This window comes from Thamnophis sirtalis, unplaced genomic scaffold (assembly GCF_051295495.1).
Source record: "Thamnophis sirtalis isolate CommonGarterSnake01/CBP01778 unplaced genomic scaffold, rThaSir2_p1.2 scaffold_11, whole genome shotgun sequence".
NCBI lineage: Eukaryota > Metazoa > Chordata > Lepidosauria > Squamata > Natricidae > Thamnophis > Thamnophis sirtalis.
Window position 1 is genome coordinate 8924870 of NW_028261391.1, and position 25954 is coordinate 8950823.

Here is a 25954-nt window from a genome sequence, read left to right on the forward strand (position 1 = left end):
CTCCAGCCAGCTCTGCAGAGTTGAAGTCCACAAGTCTTAAAGTTGCCAAGTTTGAGAACCACTGAACTAAACTAACAAGCAGGTTCAAAGAAAATGAAATTAGCCAGTCATAGCCTCTGCAGTCTTGCTTTTAATTTCGGTTCCCCCAACCTCTTAGTAAGCACGCTCACATGGTTCAAAGATGCTTTCCCTCCACCCTTTTCTTCTCGCATGTGACTCACCAACTGCCTATATAACCCAGAAATTTCACTCTTCGTGAGCACAACTTCCTCTTTGCTCAAAAACTCTTCATCAGAAAACAGTGGATGTTTTTGTTCTCCAGAGAACTGGCTAAGTGAACCTGCTGGCAGGGAGGAAAAAAAACCACCAAAACCATTGTGGCACCTTAAGGGCCAAAACGTGGCATTAATCCAATCCCTCTTCTACCGCAATAATTCAGTTTAAAGTGGTTGCATTATGTGGAAGCCATTCATTGAATTTCTTCTAATCACGGCTGGAGGTGAGTAGACAACTAGTTTAATGAATGTTATGGTATGTTTAGTTTAATGAAAAGAAGGACTAGGGGAGACACGATAGCAGTCTTCCAATATCTCAGGGGTTGCCACAAAGAAGAGGGAGTTGAGCTATTCTCCAAAGCACCTGAGGGCAGGACAAGAAGCAATAGGTGGAAATTAATCAAGGAGAGAAGCAACTTAGATCTAAGAAGAAAATAGTTCTGACAGTTAAAACAATTAATCAGTGGAACAACTTGCCTCCAGAAGTTGTGAAGGCTCCAACACTGGAAGTTTTAAAGAAGATGTTGGATAACCATTTGTCTGAAGGGGTGTAGGGTTTCCTGCCTGTCCAGGGGGTCGGACTAGAAGACCTCCAAGGTCCCTTCCAACTCTGTTATTCTATCTACAGACTTGGCTACACGTTACACTTTATTTGCATGTGTTAGAATTATGTTTGTGTGCAAGTGAAGGTTCAGTTTTGACTATCCAGGAAGTAGCTTGTCAGACAACTGGTGGTGGGAAAAGAAATCTGTTGTGAAATAACTTTTATCCAACTTTTTGTCCTTGACTTGCAACCATTCATTTAAGGACCGTTCTAAGCTACATCACTGAAAGAAAGTGACTTATGACCGTTTTTTCACACTTACGACCTGACATGACCATATAATCAAAATTCAGATGCTTGGAAACTGGCATGTATTTCTGACAGTTGCGGTGTTTGGAGGGTCACATGACCCCCACTTTTGCGATCTTCTCACAAGCAAAATCAAGGGGGAATCCCAGATTCACTTCACAACCGGGTTACTAACTTCACAACTGCAGTGATTCGCTTAACAATCGCAGCAAGAAAGGTCGTAAAATGGGATAAAACTCATTTAACAACTGTCTCGTTTAACGGTGGGAATGTTGGGCTTAATTGTGGTCTTAAGTCGAGGACTATCTGTATTTAACCAACTATGTTGGGTCTGAGACCATCGTGTCCATTTTCTCCCTCTTTGGACTTTCGTAATGAGGGTTCCGGTCCTTAAGCAATCTTGGGATGCTAAGTGGCGCAAAAGGGAGAACTCATTTTAGATCCAAGCTTGATCAAATCCACCTTGGAAAAGAGTCACTGGCTGTGCCCCCCATGTGAGCAAACCATGTGCCCAGTTAAGTTCTGGTACGCTCATCTTCCTCACCCTGGGCGCTTGCCAATGGCGGGATTCAAATAATTTAACTACCGGTTCTCTGTTATAATGACCAGCTGGGTAAGCATAGCTCAGTGGTCATGTGACAATGTGGCCATGGCCAACTCACATCGATGGGCGCTTCGCCTTAGCTGTTACAATGTCATAAGGGTTAACCGGAGAGGCAGTTTCTGTAAGCAGAGCAATAAAAATTAGTCTAGAAACAACACCAGAATGTTTCCTTCCTGCCTTCCTTGCAGGATTAGCCCTGTAAAGTGGGGAAAAAATAAAATAAGATTTCTTCCAACAATTGGTTCTCCGAACTGCTTAGAAAGTTACCAACCGGTTCTCCTGAATAGGTGCGAACCAGCTGAATCCCATCACTGGCGCTTGCCCTCTCATCCCAAGAGCAAAACAGCCCAATAATGGATGGAAACTGATCAAGGAGAGATTCAACCTGGAAATTAGGAGGAACATTCTGACAGTGAGAACAATCAAGCCATGGAACAGAAGTTTCCTTCGGAAGTCGTGGGAACTTCATCACTGGAGACTTTCAAGAAGAGATTGGACTGCCATTTATCAGAAATGATGTAGGATCTCCTGCTTGGGCAGGGGGTTGGAATAGGTGGCCTACAAGATCCCTTCCAACACTCTTCCAATTCAGATCTGTAAAATCTGAATACATTCTGTAAACAAATGAGAAATTAAAAAAACAAACTGAAGTGGCGTTTAGTCATAACAAAAATGAAAGCCATACTTTATTTTGATATTGTCCGAGGGCCCCCCTCAGTGCATGCATCTTCTACTAATCTTGGTTAACATGGACCTTAGAGAGAAACCGGCAGTGAGCAAATATGGGTAGTCCCCAACTTATGACCACAGCTGAGCCCAAAATTGATAACGTTAAGTGAATTTTGCCCCATTTTACGACTTTTCTTGCCACATTTGTTAAGCGAATCACTGCAGTTGTTAAGTTAGTCACACCGTTGAGAAGTGAATCTGGTTTTCCTCAAAAGGTTGCACAAAGGGATTAGATGACCCCGGGACACTGCAACCGTCATAAATATGAACCAGTTTGTCAAACGTCAAACATGTAAATCACCTGACCATGGGGGAATGCTGCCACGGTCGTAAGTGTGAAAAATGGTCATCGTTCACTTTTTCCAGGGCCCTTGTAACTTGGAACGGTCCGTAAATGAACTGTTTGTTGTAAGTCAATGCAAAACTAGGCAGGCAAATACTTTCAATTCTGTAGTATGGAAACCCCCCCTGTGATTGGAGAGAGTGAGAAACAGGAAATTGAAGACGCCTATGTGGCTCTGTTTTGCAACTGAAACAAATACTCCAATAGAAATAGAGTTAGTGTGCAATTGGTTCACAAAATTATATGTTTGAGAAATTCTGAAAGGATTTCAAGATGCTAAATGTAAAGCAATCTCCTCCTCTTCCTCCTCCTCCTCCTCCTCCTCCTTCCAGTAGCATAAATTTTAACAGAAACTCTAACAGAGTTGTAAGGGACCTTGGAGGTCTTCTAGTCCAACCCCCCATTAAAGCAAGTGACCTTATACCAGTGGTGAAATTCAATTTTATGGTTTATGGTTTATGGTTTATTATTTATAGGCCGCCCTTTTCCCTGAGGGGACTCAGGGCGGCTTACAATTTATGGGGAGGGGAATACAAGACAGTAAGACACAAAACACATACATAAGTAAAATAGAACACAACATTCATTCATCATTCGGGTGGGGACGGATTACAATCTTTATCCCCAGGCCTGACGGGATAGCCAGGTCTTAAGGGCTGTGCTGAAGGTCTGGACGGTGGTGAGGGTACGAATCTCCACGGGGAGGTCGTTCCAAAGGGTCGGAGCTACTACTGAAAAGGCTCTCCTCCGCGTAGTTGCCAGTCGACACTGACTGGCGGATGGAACTCGGAGGAGGCCTAATCTGTGTGATCTAATAGGTCGTAGGGAGGTAATTGGCAGGAGGCGGTCTCTCAAGTACTCAGATCCACTACCATGGAGGGCTTTATGGGTGGTAAGTAGCACCTTGAAGCGCACCCGGAGATCAACAGGTAGCCAGCGCAGCTCTTTTACTACTGGTTCTGTGGGTGTGGCTTGGTGGACGTGGCAGGGGAAGGATACTGCAAAATCGCCATCCCCCCCCGCCCCCCATTCCTCGGGGAAGGATATTGCAAAATCTCCATTCCCACCCCACTCTGGGGCCCGCCAGAAGTGGTATTTGATGTTTCTCCGAACTACTCAAAATTTCTGCTACTAGTTCTCCAGAAGCTGCCAGAACATGCTGGATTTCACCCCTGCCTTATATCATTGCAGACAAATGGTTGTGCAATCTCTTCTTAAAAACTTCCAGTGCTGTAGCACTCACAACTTCCTAGAGACAAGCAGTTCCACTGGTTAATTGTTCTCACTGCTAGGAAATATCTCCTTAGTTCTAAGTGGCTTCTCTCCTTGATTAGTTTCCACCCATTGCTGCTTCTTTCTGTCTTCAGGTGCTTTGGAGAACAGCTTGACTCTCTCTTCTTTGTGGCAACCCCTGAGATATTGGAAGACTGCTATCAGGTCTCCCCTAGTCCTTCTTTTCATCAAACTAGACATACCCAGTTCCTGCAACCCAGTGGTGGGTTTCAAATTTTTTTAGAACCTCTTCTATAGTTGTGGCCTGCTTTGTGGGAGTGGCTTGCTGGCCATCTGACCGGGTGGGAGTGGCTTGCCAGCCATGTGACTGGGTAGGCGTGGCCAACTTGTAAAATGTGGTGAAACTCAATTAACAACGCTCTTGCTTAGCAACCAAAATGTTGGCTCAGAAACTCTGGCATTTGAAGCACGCAACTCTTAAAGCTGTCAAGTTACAAGACCCTTGCACCCCTAACCCTTTAGAAAAAAAGGTTCCACCACAAATCCGCGAAGCCCTTATCCGCGGAGACATAAGCGCGAAGACTAATTCGTGCCGTTCGAAGCGCTAAGGAAAAACGCGACCCTACCGTGATGACATAATCGCGGAGGGCAAATCCGCGCATTCCCAAGCACAGTACCCTAAACCTAACCCTAAACCTAACCCTAAACCTAACCCTAAACCTAACCCTAACCCTAACCCTAACCCTAACCCTAACCCTAAACCTAACCCTAAACCTAACCCTAAACCTAACCCTAACCCTAAACCTAACCCTAAACCTAACCCTAAACCTAACCCTAAACCTAACCCTAAAACAAACCCTAAAACAAACCCCTAAACCTAATCCTAACCCTTACCTTAATTGAAATCGGCTTTCTGCCGCGGCACCATTTTAAAGCGCCCTTCTGATGCCGCGCTGTTGTTGCGGCGGTGATGATGTGCGGGGATGACGTCGCAGCTTTAGCGAGGCGATTTTATCACCACTATTTTGACGAGCGCGGTTTTGTCGTGCCACGGGGAAAAAAAACCCAGGGGTGTTCAAACTTGACAGCTTTAAGACTTGTGGACTTCAACTCCCAGAATTCCTCCTCTCGCTCTTCATCTTGATGATGTGTGGATGGGCGGGGGGAGGGAGCTGGAAGCGGTTCTAAAAGGCACTGTAGATTTGTGGAACCTCTTCTATAGAAGAGGTTAGAACTGGCAGGAACCCATCCCTGCTGCAACCATTCTTCATATATTTTAGCTTCCAGGCCCCTAATCATCTTTGTTGCTCTTCTCTGCACTCTTTCTAGAGTCTCAAATCTTTTTTTTATAATGTGGTGACCAAAACTGGATGCCATATTCCAGGTGTGGTCTTCCTAAGGTTTTGTAAAGCGGTAATAATAATTATAACCTTTCCATAATTGCAGTTCAATAGTGGTGAGCAAATTCAGAAGGCACACCAAGAACTTAGGCTAAGGGGAAAGGTCTTCATTTTTTTTTCTCGAGGTACATGAAGAAGCGCAGGGGCATTTTATGCAACCAATTTCATTGTATACATGATGTACAATGACAATGAAGGCTATACTATACATAGCCAAGGTGGTATTCAGCCAATTCGGACCAGTTCGGCCGAACCAGTAGTGAAAATCATGGGGAGGGGGCTACTCACCCACCCCGGCTGTATGCCGTCCTATTTAGGCACGTTTTCAAGCCAAAGCGTATGCGCGGAAGGCCACACACGCCCACATTTCCACAGTAGGGAAAATAAGTGAATACTACCCCGATGCACAGTAACGAGATCTGATGGAAAACAAGACTAACTCTCTCTTCTGTGTATAGCAGTATTTTCTTGCACTGCTCATGTGCTGGATGGAGAGGCTGCAGGTGGGACAACTCTACAACCCACCTCATTTCTGCAGAGCGCACGATTTCCTCCTTCCAGTTCCCAAGCCACGATTCCTCCATACCATCATTCACAAGCTTTGGCTAATCAATCATTAGGCCATGGCACAGAACAAGGAATTCCTCCAGCGCCCACAGCTGAGATGTTAAAGGCAGAATCCCTCCCGTCGACAAAATCACAGGCTGTGGAGAAACCCACAACGGCTGCAAGGACAACCCTTTTGCCCTCTGAGCCACAAACTGATTGGACCAGAACCCACAAAACAGGAACGGCAACTCAAGAAACAACCTCAACCCTGCCGCTATCAACTCGTCGGAAAAAGGAGACTCCTGTTCCGAGCACAACTAAGGAACATGTAGATAAGACCGTCTCCGGGACTACTCAGGAGCACTCTACGAAGCTGAGGACGCACACAACCCTTGTGCAAACGAGTTCTGCGACACACAAGAACCTGAGCTCTTCCCCAGTGCCAACAAGTCAAACTGGACCAGCATTGGCACCTCAACCATCACCCGCTGTTACGGGCGCTTACAGTGTTTCCAATGGAACCGCAGATTGCATTAAAGCCTTAACTGGCTTGACCATGATTCTTATAAACACACAAACGGTAAGCTGTTGTGTAGCTCTGCCACCCCCTTTCTTTTTGTTCCTCCTGTTGTCAGAACGGTTTGAATCCAGTCTTCCCCCAGTCTGAGAGCCGAGGTGGCGCAGTGGTTAGGGTGCAGTACTGCAGGCCACTTCAGCTGACTGTTATCTGCAGCTCAGCGGTTCTAATCACACCGGCTCAAGGTTGACTCAGCCTTCCATCCTCCCGAGGTGGGTGAAATGAGGACCCAGACTGTGGGGGCGATATGCTGACTCTGTAAACCGCTTAGAGAGGGCTGAAAGCCCTATGAAGTGGTATATAAGTCTAACTGCTATTGCTATAGTCTGGTTCCAGTTAGGTGACCCTAAAAATTTAAAGATGAGAGGTTGGAATTAGAATAGAGCTGGAAGGGACCTTGGGGGTCTTCTAGTCCAGCCCCCTGCTCATGCAGGAGATCCTATACCATTGCAGACAAGTGATCGTCCAGTGTCTTCTTAAAAACCTCCAGTGATGGAGTGCCCACGATTTCTGGAGGCAACTTCTGTTCCACTGGTTAATTGTCCTCGCTGTTAGGAAGTTTCTCCTCAATTCCAGGTTGCTTCCCCCCTTGATTAGTTTCCCACCATTGTTTCTTTTCCTGCTCTTGGGTGCTTTGGTAAATAAATTGATCCCCTCCTCTTTGTGGCAGCCTCTCAAACACAGCGATACTACTACCATGCCCCTCCACTCCTTCTTTTCTCTAGATTAGCCATAGCCAAATCCTGCAACCGTTCTTCCTATGTTTTAGTCTCCAGGCCTTTAATCATCTTAGTTGCTCTTCTTTGCACTTTTTCCCAAAGTCTCAACATCCTTTTTTGTAATGTGGTGACCAAATAGGTGTAGCTAATCATTCTCTCTTGTTCTACGTTTATAAGCAATAATAATTTGTCAGTCTTTGTTGAAATTAATGCACTGACGTCTTGCCTATTTCACAGGGCGAACTACAATATTTTAATGTTGACCCCAACGCTACACACACCACAGGATATTGCGGCTATGGTCAGTCGATGCTCAACATCTCGTTTGAAGGTGGCTTCGTACATTTTATTTTTACTAAGGTAAGATTTTCTTCAGGAATGGCGCAGGTAGTCCTCGGATTACAACAGTTCATTTAGTGACCATTAAGGTTACAACGGCACTGAAAAAGTGACTTTTGACCATTTTCCACATACGACCATTGCAGCAACCCCATGGGTCAGGTGATCAAAATTCGGACACTTAACAATTGACTCGTATTTATGATGATTGCAGGGTCCCGGAATCACGTGATCCCATTTTGTGACGTTCTGACAAGCAAAAGTCAAGGGGGAAGCCAGGTTCACTTAACAACCATGTCACTTAGCATAACTCCGGATGCTAAGGAGTTAGATATTCTACTCCCACTCCCCACCTGAAAAGTACTCTGTTCCAACTGCCAGTTGTCTTATATTAACATGCTCGGATGCTAAGGAGTTAGACATTCTACTCCCCCTCCCCACCTGAAAAGAACTCTGTTCCAACTGCCAGTTGCCTTATATTAACATGCTCGGATGCTAAGGAGTTAGATATTCTACTCCCCCTCCCCACCTGAAAAGAACTCTGTTCCAACTGCCAGTTGCCTTATATTAACATGCTCGGATGGTAAGTAGTTAGATATTCTACTCCCCCTCCCCACCTGAAAAGAACTCTTAGTTAACAACTGCAGTAATTCACTTAACAATGGTGGCAAGAAAGGTCGTGAAATAGGTCAAAGTTCACTTAACGTCTCACTTAACAACAGAAATTTTGGGCTCAAACTATGGTCGTAAGTTGAAGACTAGCTGTATATTGGAGAATTGAGGTCTTTGGAATCCTCTTCAAATAAATGACTGAATGAGCAGGCCAGAATCCATGGTTAACAAAATCATGATTAATTCAATGGATACATCTCTATATATCTAAATACGGTAATTATCTTTGTTTTGCTGAAGTTAGGTCAAGTTTCCTAAAGACACAAAACGGTGTATCCAGCAGGCAGAAAATGCAACACACAAACACAATGAACCAGCTTAACTAACACAAGGGTTATATATTCATATTGGCTTTGTACTTCTTACTTTAGTGTTGTGAAGTGCTTCGCTTTAGTTTTATTTGTATAAGATTCTCCCTCAAATGTTCTTTCATGAGAAGTACTCAGATCCTGGTTATCGACACTCAAGTATCACCTTACTTTTGCCAACAACCCTAGTGAAGGAACTAAAATAAATGCAGACATGTTTAACTTAAAATAAGTCCAAACCACAGAAAATTCAGGCTTCTCAAACAGAAAATTGATCATAGTTAACTTCCTTATGCCTTGCTTCGAACATTGTGAATTTGGTTACAAGTTTAGGCACAGTATAAAAACAAACTAAGACTAAGCCGCAAAGCTTCCGCTTCTTGGAATTAACAAGCCAAAATTAAACAGATTTCTAAGCTGTCGTTTTCTTCCCTTAACCAAGCCATGCTGTTTATCCATGGAATCAGTTCTGCATGTCTCATAAACCTCGGAAGAATATGATGTGGAAAACAGAATGCATACAAAGGGACACACAATATATCTTTTTAAGTTTATGAACTTCTGGGATAGAAAAATGTGTTGTATCATTGGGCAATGGTGAGGCAAAATGTGTAAATAAACACCAGATAAAATAATGCAATTGGACCATAAGAAAGGCTGAGGGCCAAAGAATGGAGGTCTTTGAACTCTGTTGCTGGAGAAGACACCTGCGAGTTCCTTGGACTGCAAGGCAATCAAACCGGTCAGTCCTAGAGGAGGTCAACCCTGACTGCTCTTTAGATCAGTGATTCTCAACCTTGACAACTTTAAGTCCTGTGGACCTCAACTCCCAGAATCCCCCAGCCAGCATAGCTGGCTGGGGAATTCTGGGAGTTGAAGTCCACAGGACTTAAAGTCCCCAAGGTTGAGAAACACTGCTTTAGATGGCCAAATCCTGAGGATGAAACTCAAATACTTTGGCCACCTAATGAGAAGGAAGGACTCACTGGAGAAGAGCCTAATGCTGGGAAAGATTGAGGGCAAAAGAAGAAGGGGACGACACAGAATGAGGTGGCTGGATGGAGTTACTGAAGCAGCAGGCATGAGCTTAAATGGGCTCCAGAGGATGGTAGAGGACAGGAAGGCCTGGAGGAAAGTTGTCCATGGGGTTTACGATGGGTCAGACATGACTTCGCAACTAACAACAAAAATTTAATACGTCCCCACTGCATGAAATTTACTAGTTGTGATGCTGTGAGTTTAACTTCCAATTTTCCATCATGTGATTTCCTTTCCATTTTTAATGCGGCAGTTCCATAAAACTATTTTAATTTCTCATGGTTGGTGGATTATGATGAATCATCATGCATTTCTCTCCTTCTGGGAGCATCCGGTTATAAGCCATGGTCCGTGGCTTGCTGAAATGCATCCAATCTGGAGTATCTGCAGAGGAGAAGATACAAATAATCGGTTCCACCACAAAACCGCATTCGACTAAAGGGCGCTCGACGAAACCGCGTAGCTGACGTCATCACAGCGCGACAACAGCACGGAGAAAAAAGCACGCTGTAAACGCTAAACCTAAAATTAACCCCTAAACCTAAACCTAACCCCCCTAAACCTAATCCTAAACCTAACCCTAAACCTAACCCTTAACCTAACCCTAAACCTAACCCTTAACCTAACGCTAAACCTAATCCTAACCCTTAACCTAACCCTAAACCTAACCCTTAACCTAACGCTAAACCTAATCCTAACCCTTAACCTAACCCTAAACCTAACCCTAACCCTTAACCTAACCCTAACCCTAACCCTAACCCTAACCCTAACCCTAACCCTAACCCTAACCCTAACCCTAACCCTAACCCTAACCCTAACCCTAACCCTTACCTTAACTTGAATCGGCTTGCTTTCAAAGCGCTATTTAAAGCACCCTTCTTTCTCCGCGCTCGCTGTTGTCGCCCTGTTGATGACGTCAGCGACGCGGTTAAATCGGGCGCGCTTTAGTCGAGCGCGGTTTTGTCGTGCCACACAAATAATCAAGAAAGTGGACACATGGCCACACGAGGGGCTTCAATGGCATATGGACTGGGTGAAACCAGGCTTAATAGCAGTAACTATGCGAGGGATCTTGGAGTCTTAGTGGACAACCAATTAAATATGAGCCATCGGTGTGTAGCAGCAGCTAAAAAAACCAATGCAATCCTAAATTGTATTAACAGAGGGATACAATCAAGGTCAAATGAGGTACTAATACCACTCTTTAAAGCCATAGTAAGACCATCTCTAGAATACTGCATTCAGTTTTGGTCAACATACTATAAAAAAGATGTGGAGACTCTAGAAAGAGTGCAGAGAAGAGCAACCAAGAGGATTAGGGGACTGGAGGCGAAAACATATGAAGAACGGTTGCAGGAACTGGGCATGGCTAGTCTAGTGAAGAGAAGGACCAGGGGAGACATGATAGCAGTCTTCCAATATTTGAGGGGCTGCCACAGAGTGGAAGGGGGTCCAGCTCTTTTCCAAAGCACCTGAAGGCCAGACAAGGAATAATCGATGGAAACTGAACAAGGAGAGATTGCTGGCTGGGGAATTCTGGGAGTTGAAGGTTGGAGACCCCTGCTGTACAAAATACACTCCATAATCCCCTCTCCATCTCTCCAACCCCCAGCCTTTCAAATAAAGGCTGGGCTTCTAGTGTTTGTTCTCTCTGCTTCTCCGCAGGTGAAGTATTCTCTCACTCAAGTAAGATTTTAGAAAGGTCCTCTCTGCGCACTTGAGAGGCACCTCAATGGCTTTCGTGAAACAATGATGTAAATTCTGAATTGGCTAATCCTTCCCACTGCCCTCCAAGGCTGGTGTCTCTAAAGATATTTCATTGCATAATCCGATCCTTTCATAATTCAAGTAGTAGTTCAAATCTGCTCCTTGAAATATGAGTAGGTATGAAGTTTCTCTCCCATTTCCTCAAGAAGTACGTTTAACAGCCTGAATCCAAGTTACTGGATTCCTAATATTTACATAGGTCAGTGTTTCTCAACCTTGGCAACTTGAAGATGTCCGGACTTCAACTCCCAGAATTCCCCAGCCAGCATTCGCGAATGCTGGCTGGGGAATTCTGGGAGTTGAAGTCCGGACATCTTCAAGTTGCCAAGGTTGAGAAACACTGACATAGGTACTGTATAATTTTCCTTTATGATCAGCCCTCAAAAGATGGAAACTGTAGAAAAGGTTTGAAAGAGAAAGACCTGGCCATATCATAAATACTTTTACCTGGTGACATTCACACAATACTGGAGGGGGTGATTATTGTATTATTATGTATTGTTATTGTTATAAACTTTTATTCATTGTTAAGAGCCGAGGTGGTGTAGTGGTTAGGGTGCAGCACTGCAGGCCACTTCAGCTGACTGTTATCTGCAGTTCGGCGGTTCTAATCTCACCAGCTCAAGGTTGACTCAGCCTTCCATCCTTCCGAGGTGGGTGAAATGAGGACCCAGACTGTGGGGGCGATATGCTGACTCTGTAAACCGCTTAGAGAGGGCTGAAAGCCCTATGAAGCGGTATATAAGTCTAACTGCTATTGCTATTGCTACTGCTATTGCTAACATGAAACTCCGTCAACTAAACATTTAAAAATGTCACAAATATCATTGACTGGCTCTGATGCTTGATACGGGTTGCTGCCAGCATCCTGGGTATTGACCAAGTATCTTGTTGTTGTTGTTGTTGTTGTTGTTGTTGTTGTTGTTGTTATCTCTTTTATTCATTAAACATAAAACTCAAGTCAACTGAATATTTAAAAATGTGTAACAAATACCATTGACTGGTGCTAATGGTTGATATGGGTGGCTGCCAGCGTCCTAGGTATCAACCAAGTATCTTCTTAAAATATACGATGTTCTGAGTGTTGCTATTAGCAGCAGTAGCAGAAGTTTGACTTATATACCGCTTCATAGGGCTTTCAGCCCTCTCTAAGCGGTTTACAGAGTCAGCATATTGCCCCCACAGTCTGGGTCCTCATTTTACCCACCTCGGAAGGATGGAAGGCTGAGTCAACCTTGAGCCGGTGAGATTTGAACCACCGAACTGCAGCTTAGCAGTCAGCTGAAGTGGCTGCAGTACTGCACTCTAACCACTGCGCCACCTCGGCTCTATTATTATTGTTGTTGTTGCTGTTGTTGTTATTTCTATATTGTTTGATTTTCTGTAAGCTGCCTAAAGTCACTGTGAGTGAGTAGGCAGCTATATCCATTTTCCTAAATAAATAAACACCTCTAAAGATGACCATGGGGTCACCACTGCAACAGTGGTGTGAAAAATGGTCATACATCACTTTTTTCAGTCCCGTTGTAACTTTGAATGGTCACTGAATGAATTGTTGTAAGCTGCTGACTACCTTCAGCTTGTTGAACCTGTGAATACAATTTGGCGTAAAGAAATAATAAGTTGGGGTAAATAAATAGCAAAACACATTTTGCTTAAGTATGATTTGCAGAGCAAAGCGCAATTAGATGAATTCACTCAAATGGCTAAACTCCTAGAGCTTGTAAACTACATTGGCTGGAGATTGACATAGCATGCTAAGCTTAAATGAAACTAACCAGATGATGTCAGCTTGGGGTAGAAATGAAGCTGCTGGGCACACAAGATCAGCCTTGAAAAAATATCAAGGCATAATGTGATGCAGGACTCCAAGCTAATTCTAAGAAGTCACTGGGGTTACAAAAAAAAAACACCTCTTTATTTCTCTTTCCACTGTTATTTCCAGAAAGAAAATATCTATTATATCAGCATGATTGAAGCTGCTTTGACGGTTCTCTCCCAAGGTAGGTACCAGGTATCTTCTACCTATTCAGGTGATTGCTAAACTGGAATCCACCTCTCCCCGAGATACTGTCACAACTAAAAGCTGGATTACAAATACAGCATAGAATCATAGAGCTGGAAGGGACCTTGGCGGACGTCTAGTCCAAACCCCTACTCAAAGTAGATCTTACATCCAGGATGGCGAACCTATGGCACACAGAGCCATCTTTCCGGGCACACGAGCCCTCGCCCATTGCTCTTCTGGATTCTGGCACTCCGGCCAGCTGGTCTTCATGCATGTAGAAGCACTAGAAACTGGAAGAGCAGTGCCCCGGTGCGCATATGCACCAGCCACCTGCTCTTCTGGTTTTTGGTGCACATGCACATGTGAAGACCAGCTGATCAGGGTGTATTAGCGTGCTGGAAACTGGAGGATCATCTTCCCAGTGTAGACATGCACGCCGGGAGGCTGCTCTTCCAATTTCCGGCACACACATGCTCCCGTTTCGGCACTTGGTGCCAAAAAGGTTCACCAACACAGTCTTATATGATCCCAAATGGTTTTCCAATCTGTTTTTAAAAACCTTCAGCGATGGAGCATTCACAACTCCAGGATGCAAGCTGTCCCGCTGATTTATTTTTTTCATTAGCAGAAAATTTCCCCCTTACTTCTAGGTTGGATTTCTCTTTAACAACCTTCCACCCATTAATTCTTTATTATATCCATGAAGTCCTGCCCTCCGGTGCTTTGGAGAATAAGTCCATCTCCACTTCTCGGTGACAGCCCCTCGAGCACTGGAAGACAGATGTCAAGTCCCCCTTAACCTTTCTATTTTATAGGCCTAACTCCTAACTAACTAACTGACATGCCTAACTCCATCGACTGTCTCTATATCATACGATTTAGCCTCCAGGCCCTTCATCATCTTTGTTGCTCTTCTCTGTACACTTTCCAGAGGATCTCAGCATCTCTTTTGTATTGTGGTGATCAGAACTATAGCAGAATAGCCAGTTGGTGGGTTTCGGATCCTGTTGCAACTGGTATACATGTGTAGTTACCGCCCGTGACGCTCGAGCTGCTGGGCGGAGCGTTGCGGAGGTGCTGTATGCTCTGTGCGTGTGCGCGAAGGTCCCAATAGGCTCAAATACAGGTAAGGAGGGTAAGTGGGCCCTCCGGAGCACCATACCAGAACGGTACCTGGTGCACCCAACAGGCACCGGTAGACCCGTACCGGGGTGTACCAGTCGTATCCCACCACTGAGAAGAGCTGAGTTGGTCTAGAATAACTAAACTCTGGAGACATCTAGCTGATCTTTTCAGATTAATCCAAGTCCAGCAACTTCAAAACATCTCTCTTCCTCCAGTCCAAATTAGTGGAGATTGTTTTTCTCACTGTCAGGGGATGTGTTTATGGAACTTTTATGGAATTCTACTAATTTGTCCTGCATTAAAAATGTAACTGTATATCACCACTCAGTACTGAAGCAGAACAGAATTCTATCATTCGGATCCCTCCCAAATTATACCAGCATATTTTTCAGACAGCCCAAGATCTGGAAGATTGCAGATTAACATCTGGCTGAGCCCGGAACCACAAGCAAAGCAACTTAGAATAACTCAATGTTTCTCAACCATAGCCACTTTAAGATGGGTTGACTTCAACCTTTATGCTGGCTGGGAAATTCTGGGAGTTGAAGTCCACATATCTTAAAATGTCCAAGGTTGAGAAACATTGGCCTAGTAGTTCATGAGTTCCCCAACTTGGTAACTTTAAGACTTGTGCACTTCAACTCCCGTTCTTAAAGTTGAAGTCCACAAGTCTTAAAGTTGCCAAATTTGGAGACCCTTGAACTAATGAAAAGAAGGACTAGGGGAGACATGATAGCAGTGTTCCAATATCTCAGGGGTTGCCACAAAGAAGAGGGAGTCAAACTATTCTCCAAGGCACCTGAGGGCAGAACAAGAAGCAATGGGTGGAAATTAATCAAGGAGAGAAGCAACTTAGAACTGAGGAGAAATTTCCTGATGGTTAGAACAATTAATCAGTAGAACAGCTTGCCTCCAGAAGTTGTGAATGCCCCAACACTGCAAGTCTTTAAGAAGATGCTGGATAGCCATTTGTCTGAAATGGTTTAGGGTTTCCTGCCTATGCAGGGGGTTGGACTAGAAGACCTCCAAAGTCCCTTCCAATTCTGATACTCTTCTATCCTATCCTATCCTATCCTATCCTTAAATTAATCTATCACATTGACTCCAATCAGGACATCAATGTTGTGCAAAAACCAGACATTAGTTTTAGGGTTTGGTATTGCACAGACACAGAGATATACCAGAGATAAAAATTAACCACACAAATCAACGGTGATGTGTTCTTTCTCTGCAAATTTCAGGTTTGGAGTACAACGGAATTAAAAATGACCAGCTCTTTTCCACAGCTGTGGGAAACTCCTTCAAGTGTCTCAGTAAGCAAACGGTGGACTTGGCCAGCAACTTTCAACTGCAGGCTGCCAATTCCCAGCTTCAGGCCTTTGATATCGTAAATAACCAATTTGGAAAAGGTTAGTATATGCATCCTTGGTGTTCCTATGATTAAGAGTTTCCTGCTGAGGACACAAAGGGGCATTTTCACACCATGAGCTCCGGGTCAATGAAGATTTCACTGATTCTCTCTCAGCCATGCTGCATTTAATCCAAGCCAACTTTGCATGCATATAAATATGTGCGTAGCACGTATTTATTTAATACATTTCCCAGTAGCCCCCAAAAGGCTTTTATAATTTTCAGATGTACAGATGTACCAGGAGAACAACGTACAACCAGTTTCAATTTTATTGGGGTTGTCAAGACATTCATAGCCTTATTATTTATTTATTATTTTGATCATGCCTTTATCTCTATATTCAATAAAAGCAAAATACCACTCATGCATAATCACGAAATCTCCAGAGCCGTAAAGCCTACAAACTTGAAATTTGGCACGTATGTTCCTCTTGGCTTCTAGGTGCTCGCTAAGAAAGGATATTTTGAAATGACCATCAGATCATTACTATTTCTTTTAGTGTTATTAACACACTCTGATGCAAAGAAATTAGACATTCTACTCCCCCTCCCCACCTGAAAAGAACTCTGTTCCAACTGCCACTTGGGTATGGACGTGGTCAGCACGTGACTCATCCCACCTGCGGGTTCTGATGCTAAGGAGTTAGACTGAGGGAGAGAAGGGGATAAAAAAATCTCCAGAGCCGTAAAGCCTACAAACTTGAAATTTGGCATGTATGTTCCCCTTGGCTTCTAGGTGCTCACTAGGAAAGGATATTTTGAAATGACCATCAGATCATTACTATTTCTTTTAGTATTATTAACACACTCTGATGCAAAGAAGTTAGACATTCTACTCCCCCTCCCCACCTGAAAAGAACTCTGTTCCAACTGCCACTTGGGTATGGACGTGGTCAGCACGTGACTCATCCCACCTGCAGGTTCTGATGCTAAGGAGTTAGACTGAGGGAGAGAAGGGGAGAAAAAAGAAAAGTGGGGCAAGCCTGAAGGAGAGAAGGGGATAGGAGAGGATCAATGGGTCCAGGCTGAGGGAGAGAAGGGGGATAGACGTCTGTGGGGCAAGCCTGAGGGAAAGAAGGGGAGAGGAGAGGCTGATTGTAACTACTAATTAATTTTCAAGCTGTAAGTGTCAAGTTATCAAGCCCAATCACATAGTTTCTTAGCGGAGCATGGGTATCCAGCTAGTTGTTATATAAACAATTATATAAATAACTGATAAGCAAACATATCCAAGGCATCTTCCTCCCCCTATTTTCATCACAACAACAACTCTTGTCAGGTGAGTTGAGGTGAGAGATAGTGACTGCCTCAAAGTCACACAGCCGGCTTTCATCCCTAAGGCAGGACTTGAACTCATGGTTGACTCAACTGGCTTTCTAGTCTGGTGCCTCAACCACTAAGCCAAACTGCCTAAGGATTTGCCATAGTTCAAATGATTTTAACTGGTACAAAGATAACTTTCACGTATGGTGCTCACAAGATCCGGGATAATTCTCCATAGCTTTATTTGACTAAGATGAAAATCACCGTGGAAGACGAAAATCACTCTGGAATCATATGATGCTCTTTTATTGAAGTCTAATATGTTCTTTTTTTCCCCGGAATTGCAGAAGAGGAATGCACGTTGGATAGAAACAAGAAGTGGATCCCAGCCGCAATCGGCTTCAGTCTGTCGGGATTAGTTATCATCATCCTGTTCTCCTGTGTGCTTTATAGAAGGAAACCTGAGTCTGGATACAGCCGTATCTGAACCCTGAAATGAATTTATGAATGGGTGTAGAAGCAACAAATGATAACATCAGGAAGAATGGGAGACTCTGCTTGCTTTGCTGTGGCAATCAGATGTAAAAACAGCAGTCGAGCATCTTTAAGTGATCTTTAAATTTCTGACACTTTTAACACTTAATTGGAAATTAATCAGCTCAATGCAGGTGCATACACGTCTTATTATCTGTATACAACAGTAGCGATGCATTTATTTGCTTGGGGGTTATTGGGGTTTTCTTAAATTAGCCAGCATGTATTTGCAAAGGTAATCCATGAATTCAAGTAACATTAATAGTTATAATGTGTGTCTCTTTATCAGGCAGACCTGTCCGCAGGAGACACATTGTAAAGGGTATTTAGGCAAAAACTTCAACACACATTATGCTCTGAGCTTTAGTAACGGTATTATAACGCACTGAGGGCAGGAAGAGAAGCAATGGGTGGAAGCTTGTCAGAGGTAAGTTCAACCTGGCACTAAAGAGGAATTTCCTTACAAGAAGAACAATGAATCAACAGGCCACCTTGCCTCTCAAGGCTGTGGGTGCTCCAAATTGGAAGTTTTAAAGAAGAGATTGGAGAGCCATTTATCTGGGATGGTATAAGGCAACCTGAGGCTCTGGAGCCGCAAGTGGCTCTTTCATCCTTTTGCTGCAGCTCCCTATTGCCGGTTGACTCCACAATTGATAAGAGTTTTAAGTTAGGACAGGTAGAAGAAAAAGGATGCCGCGCTAGGAGGAGACTCTATGGTGGGTTAACTGGACTTCCGGTTGGCTCCAGAATTGAAAACGGGGGGCTTCCAGGTAGGACCTTTGGGGATCTTTGAGTGTTTAAGGTTGCCAACCTTAAACAGAGGTGGGTTCTAACTTCTTAGAGTACAACCCCAGGAAAATGAAATACTGAAATAAACCATGTGTCAGTTAACCACAGATTGGTTCAAGACCAAGCATTGGACTAGAAGACCTCCAAGGTCTCTTCCAGTCCTATCATTCTATGGTTCTGTGACTGAAATAAATTACATTACTCCTTAGTTAGGGAATAGGATGTCTGCCCTTCTCTATTTTATGAATGTAGGATATTTTCAAAATCAACTCCACGCTGACTTATCACTCACAGATCATCATTTCCCATCTGCTGCCAACTTCAAGGTTACAATAATGGGTGGACACACTCTTTGTACTAAGCAATGACTTCATCATGGTTTATTGAGTAGCATTAACTGGCTTAGCAATAAATAAATGGTTTATAAAACACCCAGGCTGGTGTTTTGTTTTTTTTAACACGTTGTGCTGTGCTAAAACCAAACTATATTATGGCATATCATAGCGTGTTAATTCAACCAACTCTGCAGACTTTCACACATACAGATTGTTGCTTCACAACATGCTTGGCCAGAATGGTTAAATCTGTAACTCACTGAATTGTACTGTTGGAAGAAATGTCCATCTGGGTTCAGTTCCAAGTGGGGAAAAAGACATTGGATTCATGGTGGCTGCTTGGAAAGGTTTTAATGGTGGGCAAGACCATATGCTTCAAGATCTTGGGTGAAGAAAAAAAGGGCAGAGATGCTGAGAGTGACTAAGTTTTATACCCTCTCTGCGCTTTTGAATTTGAACTTGTATTCTGATTGGTTGTCAGACTCCCATGGGGCCATGCAGGGGCAACTCTGTAGGCTGTCCTGAGTCCCAACCTTGGTTGACTCTTGCTGGGTTATGAAGTAATGAAAGGACTTTGGGATTCCTATTATGTGTCAGCCTCGCTTTGCTGTTGCTTCGGCTGCCATGAAACGGGGAGGGTGGGCATGGTATTTGGGTGGGGTTACTCATTGTGCTGGAGGAAGGTTCTAGAGTTCAGCTGCCTATCGGACTACGCATGCGTGGGTGATTCCCGCCAGGACTAACGGCACCGACATTCCATCTTCGTGATGCCTTTTGAAGTTATCTCACACCTGACACTTGAGAGAATTATGATTGGACTGTAACTGTGATGCCAAGGGGTGGGGAATGGGCTATTCTATATATCCATCGCTTTCATGCCTAAATAATCAGACTTCGCTACACTATGCTTTTAATCATTTATAATTAGTAAAAGTACACTTGATTTCTACACATGGAAACATGGAGTCTCGTGGTCTTCTTTCCTGATTATCTAATGGAGGTCCTGACATTATGGCTCTGCCTGAAGGAGGTAGATCTTTGTTATGTAGAATAGACTGACTCAGGCCTTAATGGCCCATTGAGAAAAGTGGAGGGACGGGATGAGACTGAGTGTCTGCCTCCCTTTTAGGGGAAATATTCTGCCCTTTTAACATTTCCTAAAATATCTCATTTTCCTAGGAGAGAGGTGGGTTCTAACTTCCTACAGTACAACCCCAGGAAAATGAAATGCTGAAATAATAAACCATGTTTCAGTTAACAACAGATTGGTTCAAAAATGCATTATCTGTCTCATGTAATTCAACCTACCTAGTCTAGTTTTCAAACTGCTGAAAGGCAGAATGGAAAGGGCCAAGCAAATTCTGCCAAATCAGTTGACTTGAGGTTGCACAGCCTTGCATTCTCTGGTATTTAATCCATTTTCCCGTAGTTATTCGATAAAAAGCATAACCTTCCTGGACCTAGAGATCACGCTTTCCTTTAATTTTCTGGGCAGAGAATAGAAGTGATCTGCTACTCCCTTCTCCTTGAGGGATATTTTAAACTCCCGAGGCTCAAAAAAACACTGTTAAAAAAAAAGGAACTATTTTTCAAGTCAACGTTTTCTGCAGAAAATATTCCTCTTTAGGCAAATTTATCTTTCCAAAATTGTGAGATGTTATCAGGTGATTTATCTGAATTGTGGAGAAACTAGAAGTACATTGCAATTACAAAGTTTTTTTTTTTTTTTTGGTAACTAAGAACACTGCCACTGCCTTGTCAATTTCCCTGCTTTTGCATTTTTTATTTTTACCTTTTTTTACTTGGGAGTTTTTAATTTATGCTTTTATTCATTTTTTTATATGGTTTTCTAATGTTCTATGTTTATGTTCTAAAACCGTCCGGACCCATTTAGGTGAGATGGTTGCAGGGGTGGGTTCCTGCCAGTTCTAACCTCTTCTATAGAAGAGGTTCCACAAATCTATCATGCTGTTTAGAACCGGTCCCAGTTCCCTCCCCCCCGCCCATCCACACCACACTTGCCCCGCCCACCGCTCACTTATTGGTTGGCTCACCAATTGCCCTACCCACCTCTAAGAGTCCCATCTAAACCTTAAATTCTTAAAGCTGTCAAATTTGAACATCCCTGGGGTACTTTTTCTAAAGGGTTAGGGGTGCGAGGGTCTTGTGACTTGACAGCTTTAAGGCTTGCACGCTTCAATGCCAGAGTTTCTGAGCCAACATGACTGGAGGAGGAATTCTGGGAGTTGAAGTCCACAAGTCTTAAAGCTGTCAAGTTTGAACACGCCTGGAGATTTTCTTTTCTAAAGGGTTAGGGGTGCAACGGTCTTGTAACTTGACAGCTTTAAGACTTGCGTGCTTCAAATGCCAGAGTTCCTGAGCCAGTATTTTGGTTGCTAAGCAAGAGCGTTGTTAAGTGAGTTTCACGTTTTACAAGTTGGCCATGCCCACCCAGTCACATGACTGCCAAGCCACTCCCACTCAGTCACATGGCTGGCAAGCCACTCCCACAAAGCAGGCCACACCTACAGAAGGTTTTTAAAAATTTTGAAACCCACCACTGGATGGTTGGTATGGAAATTTAATTAATTTGTTTTACTGTGTACAATCCTAGACTGTTTCCAACATATTTTTCCTACACACACCAAAGCTTTGTTCCTTTACTGATCTTATATAAACCACAAAAAAAAGGCTGAATTGAATTTTCTTCCCATAAAATAACATAGCCCAAATACTCACACAAAATGTGGATACTGAGATAAAAGTGCTAGTGCTTTGCAAATATATGTATTTGCAAAGGAAAAAATTATTTTTCAAAACTTTCTGGAAGACTAATTTGTGGTCCAAGTTTTTCATCCACCACCAGCCAGATCCAGTCATGGTTAGTTTTCAAAGTCAGATAACTATTGCCACCTACTGAGGCTTGGTGAAGATGGTAGATCAGATACCTTCCTAAGAGTAGGCAATGGCCCATAAATCCTATAAATCTGCTTAGTTAATAATAAATCTCAAACTTCTCAAAAGATAGAGAGAGAATTTTTTTTTTATAAAATAAGTTTTAAATTCACAGCCCAACTTTCTGGCTCCGAATAATTATGAGTTTTCATTCCCAATGCTTTTCTCTGAAGAAAAAAAAAACTTGTATTTCTCCACAAGGCCAAAAATAAGAATTCACAATCCTCACATTAGAGACATATCTGTGCTCTGAGACCCATTAATAATAATAAAAATTCCATCCAGACCCTGAAATTGGGGGGTGTCTGTCCTTGGGAGTAGCATTGCTACCCCCCACCCCATTCAGGGAGGGTGTGTGAATAGGGATATAGGAATATAAGGATATAAGGATAGGATAGGACAGGACAGGACAAAACAGAACAGAATAGGTGGACCTCTGGTGGTCCCTGAGAAACTTTTGGTGATCTGCAGAAAAATTATTTGCATTTTTATATTGCACTAAATACTATTTATCTTTTTTTTAAGCATATTAGTGGTCCACAGGGTTTAAAATGATGAATTTAGTGGTCCCTGAGGTCCAAAGGTTTGGTGACCCCTGGACTAGAATAGAACAGAAAAGAACAGAGTTGGAAGGGACCTTGGAGGTCTTCTAGTCCAACCCCTTGGTTAGGAAGGAAACCCTATAGTACCATTTCAGACAAATGGTTATGAAAACCTCTTCTTCAAAACTTCCAGTGTTGGAGCATTCACAACTTTTGGAGGCAAGTTGTTCCACTGATTAATTGTTCCAACTGTCTGGAAATTTCTCCTTAGTTCTAGGTTGCTTCTCTCCTTGATTAGTTTCCACCCATTGCTTCTTGTTCTACCCTCAGGTGCTTGACTCCCTCTTCTTTGTGTATGTAAACAGTAACAGAGTTGGGAGGGAGCTTGGTGGTCATCTAGCCCAACCCCCTGCTCACGAAGGAGAGTCGCCCCCCAACTCCTTCCCCGACTTGGCTAAAGCCCCGCACAAACCAAGAAACCTGGCTAACGAGGCTAAGTTTTAATGGGGACGAAGCCACGAGGGTAAAAAAACACATCGGGCAGGGCAGGGCTCTTGGGCGGCAGAGGCAGCTGGAAAAGCCCCGGAAGCGCGCCCGGCCTTTCTCCTTGGCGAAGGTTGGGGAATTTTCCCTCCGCCCGGGCAGCTCCGCCGCTTCCTCCCCACCGAGCCCGGCCTCCTTTCCGGCCTCGCTGATAGGCCCAAACGCCGCCGCTAGCCCGGCCCAAGTCCCCCGCCTCTGTGCAGCTCCGGCGCTGGGATGGCGGCCTCGGCTTTGGCGCTGGGCCGCGAGGGGCGACGCCAGCTCCGGCGGGCGCTGCAGGGCAGGTGAGGGCGCGGGGCGAGGGCGAGGGGCTCCCCGCGGGAAGCTGGGAGAGAAGAGTCCCGCTTTTGCCCGCAGGGCAGGGAGCTCCTGGGCTGTGCCGAGCCGGTCCCTTGCAGAGCCCCCACCATCTGGCTGCTGGTCCCGAATGAAAGGAGGGGACCTCCGCGGTCCCCCCCCCCCTTCCTGGGGTCGGAGCTATATTTTTGAGGCTTTAGAGATCAAGCTGCACGTGTGGATTGGGCCCGACGCGTGTCTAAGCTTTCACAAAACCCCCGCTGGCAACCTGGAGCAACTGGCGAGCTAGTGGTGGTGATGAGTGATTTGTCAGTCATCTCTCCCTGCTCTGTTGGCACAGGTTGGCTTCCGACCTAATGCAGAAGAACAAGAGCTGGAAGGGACCTTGGAGGTCTTCTAGTCCACCCCCTCTGCTCAAGCAGGTGACCCCGTGTCGTTTCAGACAAAGGGTTGTCCAATCTCTTATTTAAACGTGTCTTTGTTCTTTGGGAGTCTGTGGAGATTCTCAGTCATCCAGGTCCTGGTTGTCCCAAAGGTGCTTTTTCAGGAGGCAACTGGATTTTCTTGTTTTTTCTTTGAAGACTGGGCTTCTCATCCCAGACCTTAACCCAATTGATAATCTAGAAAACAATAATTCAATCTTGGTTTCACATTACAATAGCTGCAGAACTAAAAGACTCGGTTCACTCCATGGGAAGACGCTGTAAGGCTGTCATTCATGCTAAAGGTTACCCAACTGAGTATTAACTAACATGGTGATCATTTTTGTATATCTCGTTTTTTCTATGGTGATAATTTTTCTATATCTCGTTTCACTTTTCTTCTTTATAACTGCTATCCTAATAGCAAATCCTTCATAAATGTTATTGCATTACATTCGTGATTAAATCATCTTCCCATTGATATATAATTTTATGGTAACTCCAAAAAAAGTGGTGGTGTTAGCTAGTTTTACATGGCTCTACATGGGGTTGCCCTTGAAGAGCATCCGGCGACTTCAGCTAGTCCAGAATGCGGCCGCGCGAGTGATTGTGGGCGCACCGCGGTTCGCCCACATAACACCTATCCTCCGCGAGCTGCGCTGGCTACCTGTTGATCTCCGGGTGCGCTTCAAGGTGCTACTCACCATCCATAAATCTCTCCATGGTAGTGGATCTGAGTACTTGAGAGACCGCCTCCTGCCGATTACCTCCCTTCGACCGATTAGTTCGCACAGATTAGGCCTCCTCCGAGTTCCATCCGCCAGTCAGTGCCGACTGGCGACTACGTGGAGGAGAGCCTTCTCAGTAGCAGCTCTGACCCTTTGGAACGATCTCCCCGTGGAGATTCGCACCCTCACCACCATCCAGACTTTCCGCACAGCCCTTAGGATCTGGCTATCCCGTCAGGCCTGGGGATAAGATTCTAATTTGCCCCACCTGAATGTTGAATGAAAGTTGTGTTTTTATTGTTTTATTTTTATTTATGCACTGTCTTGTGTTTTTGTTTGCACCCCCCTTCCCATGTATTGTAAGCCGCCCTGAGTCCCCTCAGGGAAAAGGGCGGCCTATAAATCATAATAAACTACAAACTAGTTTTAGAAAATACACTTTTCCCAAAAGGTTTCCACAATTTTGGCCACTACTGTACATGTTGGTTGCCAAGAGTGTGGATTATGATCACATGATCATGGGGATGCTACGAGAGCAATAGACTTATATATCGCTTTACAGTGCTTTACAGCCCTCTCTAAGCGGTTTACAGAGTCAGCCTATTGCCCCCAAGAATCTGGGTCCTCATTTTACCCACCTCAGAAGGATGGAAGGCTGAACCAACCTTGAGCCTGGTGAGATTCGAACTGCCAAATTGCAAGCAGCCGACAGGCAGCAGAAGTAGCCTGCAGTACTTCACTCTAACCACTGCGCCACCGGGGCTCATGGTCATAAGCGCACTTTTTTCAGTTGTAAGACTGGTCGTAAGTCAGAACTTTTTCCAGTTCTGTTGTTACTATGAATGGTCACTAAATGAATGCTAAATTTTTGACGGTCTTTTCCTTTCACAGAAAATGGCTTTGGGCCTGGAGTACCAGAGAATATGCTTCTGTAACAGGTAAATTATTTGGCTTATTTTCTTTATGGATTTTTTTTTCTAGGTTTCTAACATTTTATACAATAACTAGAAACTAATTTTGAAGTCAGATTAAAAAAAATAATAACATTCTCCTGGCATTCTGACAAGTGGACAAGTTAGTAGTCATAGGATATGGCCATAATTATTGCAGACCTAATTTCTCATGATGTCCTTTTTAATTTGAAAAAACAGCTCAAAGGAACATCGAGAAAGTTCTCGTGGCAAACAGAGGCGAGATTGCTTGCAGGGTGATGCGGACTGCCCGGAAGATGGGGGTGAAGTCAGTGGCAGTTTACAGCGAGGCTGACCGGAATTCAATGCACGTAGCCATGGTAAAATTCATCGGCTGACACTCTTAAGGGCTGCTCTTAAGGCAATCAGGGAGCCAAATAATTTTAAGTGATTACATTCACTTAATCATACTTGGTGATATGGTTTTTGGTTTGGATCAGAGAGTTAAGCTCAGAGGCTAAGATGCTGAGCTTGTCCATCAGAAAGGTTGGCAGTTCAACAGTTCGAATCCCTAGCGCCGCGTAACGGAGTGAGCTACATGCTTGCTTTTTAAAAGTGGCACCTCAAATGTTCATGCATTTATCCTCTCATCTATCGCATGATTCTTTGCTTTTGCAAAGGCTCAA

The 25954-nt window shown here is 44.1% G+C and overlaps 2 protein-coding genes across 3 annotated transcripts in view; both read left to right on the forward strand.

The window, feature by feature from the left end:
* Positions 1-233: 233 nt before the first annotated feature.
* LAMP3 (lysosome associated membrane protein 3) lies at positions 234-18964 on the forward strand. 2 transcript variants are annotated; one of them, XM_087725180.1, is made up of 6 exons: positions 234-499; positions 5896-6566; positions 7520-7642; positions 13352-13409; positions 15781-15948; positions 17560-18964. In XM_087725180.1, the coding sequence occupies exons 1-6, from the start codon at positions 457-459 to the stop codon at positions 17697-17699; spliced, it is 1203 nt and encodes a 400-aa protein (XP_087581306.1). In that variant the 5' UTR covers positions 234-456; the 3' UTR covers positions 17700-18964. The 2 variants fall into 2 exon arrangements, with proteins under 2 accessions (XP_087581306.1, XP_087581307.1); XM_087725181.1 differs by having other exon boundaries at positions 5899-6566.
* A 4086-nt stretch (positions 18965-23050) lies between these two features.
* Positions 23051-25954, forward strand: part of MCCC1 (methylcrotonyl-CoA carboxylase subunit 1) — a 34882-nt gene continuing 31978 nt past the window's right edge. Inside the window, exons 1-3 of the mRNA XM_087725182.1 lie at positions 23051-23194; positions 25249-25295; positions 25509-25648. Coding sequence (XP_087581308.1) covers positions 23127-23194; positions 25249-25295; positions 25509-25648 — 255 coding nt within the window. The 5' untranslated portion in view covers positions 23051-23126. The remainder of the gene's footprint in view (positions 23195-25248; positions 25296-25508; positions 25649-25954) is intronic.

Coding starts and splice junctions, on each gene's coding strand:
- LAMP3 (XM_087725180.1), top strand. CDS start 457: ATGTGGAAGCCATTCATTGAATTTCTTCTAATCACGGCTGGAG. Junction 6,567..7,519: donor TTCTTATAAACACACAAACG/GTAAGCTGTTGT, acceptor CCTATTTCACAG/GGCGAACTACAATATTTTAA. Junction 13,410..15,780: donor TTTGACGGTTCTCTCCCAAG/GTAGGTACCAGG, acceptor TGCAAATTTCAG/GTTTGGAGTACAACGGAATT.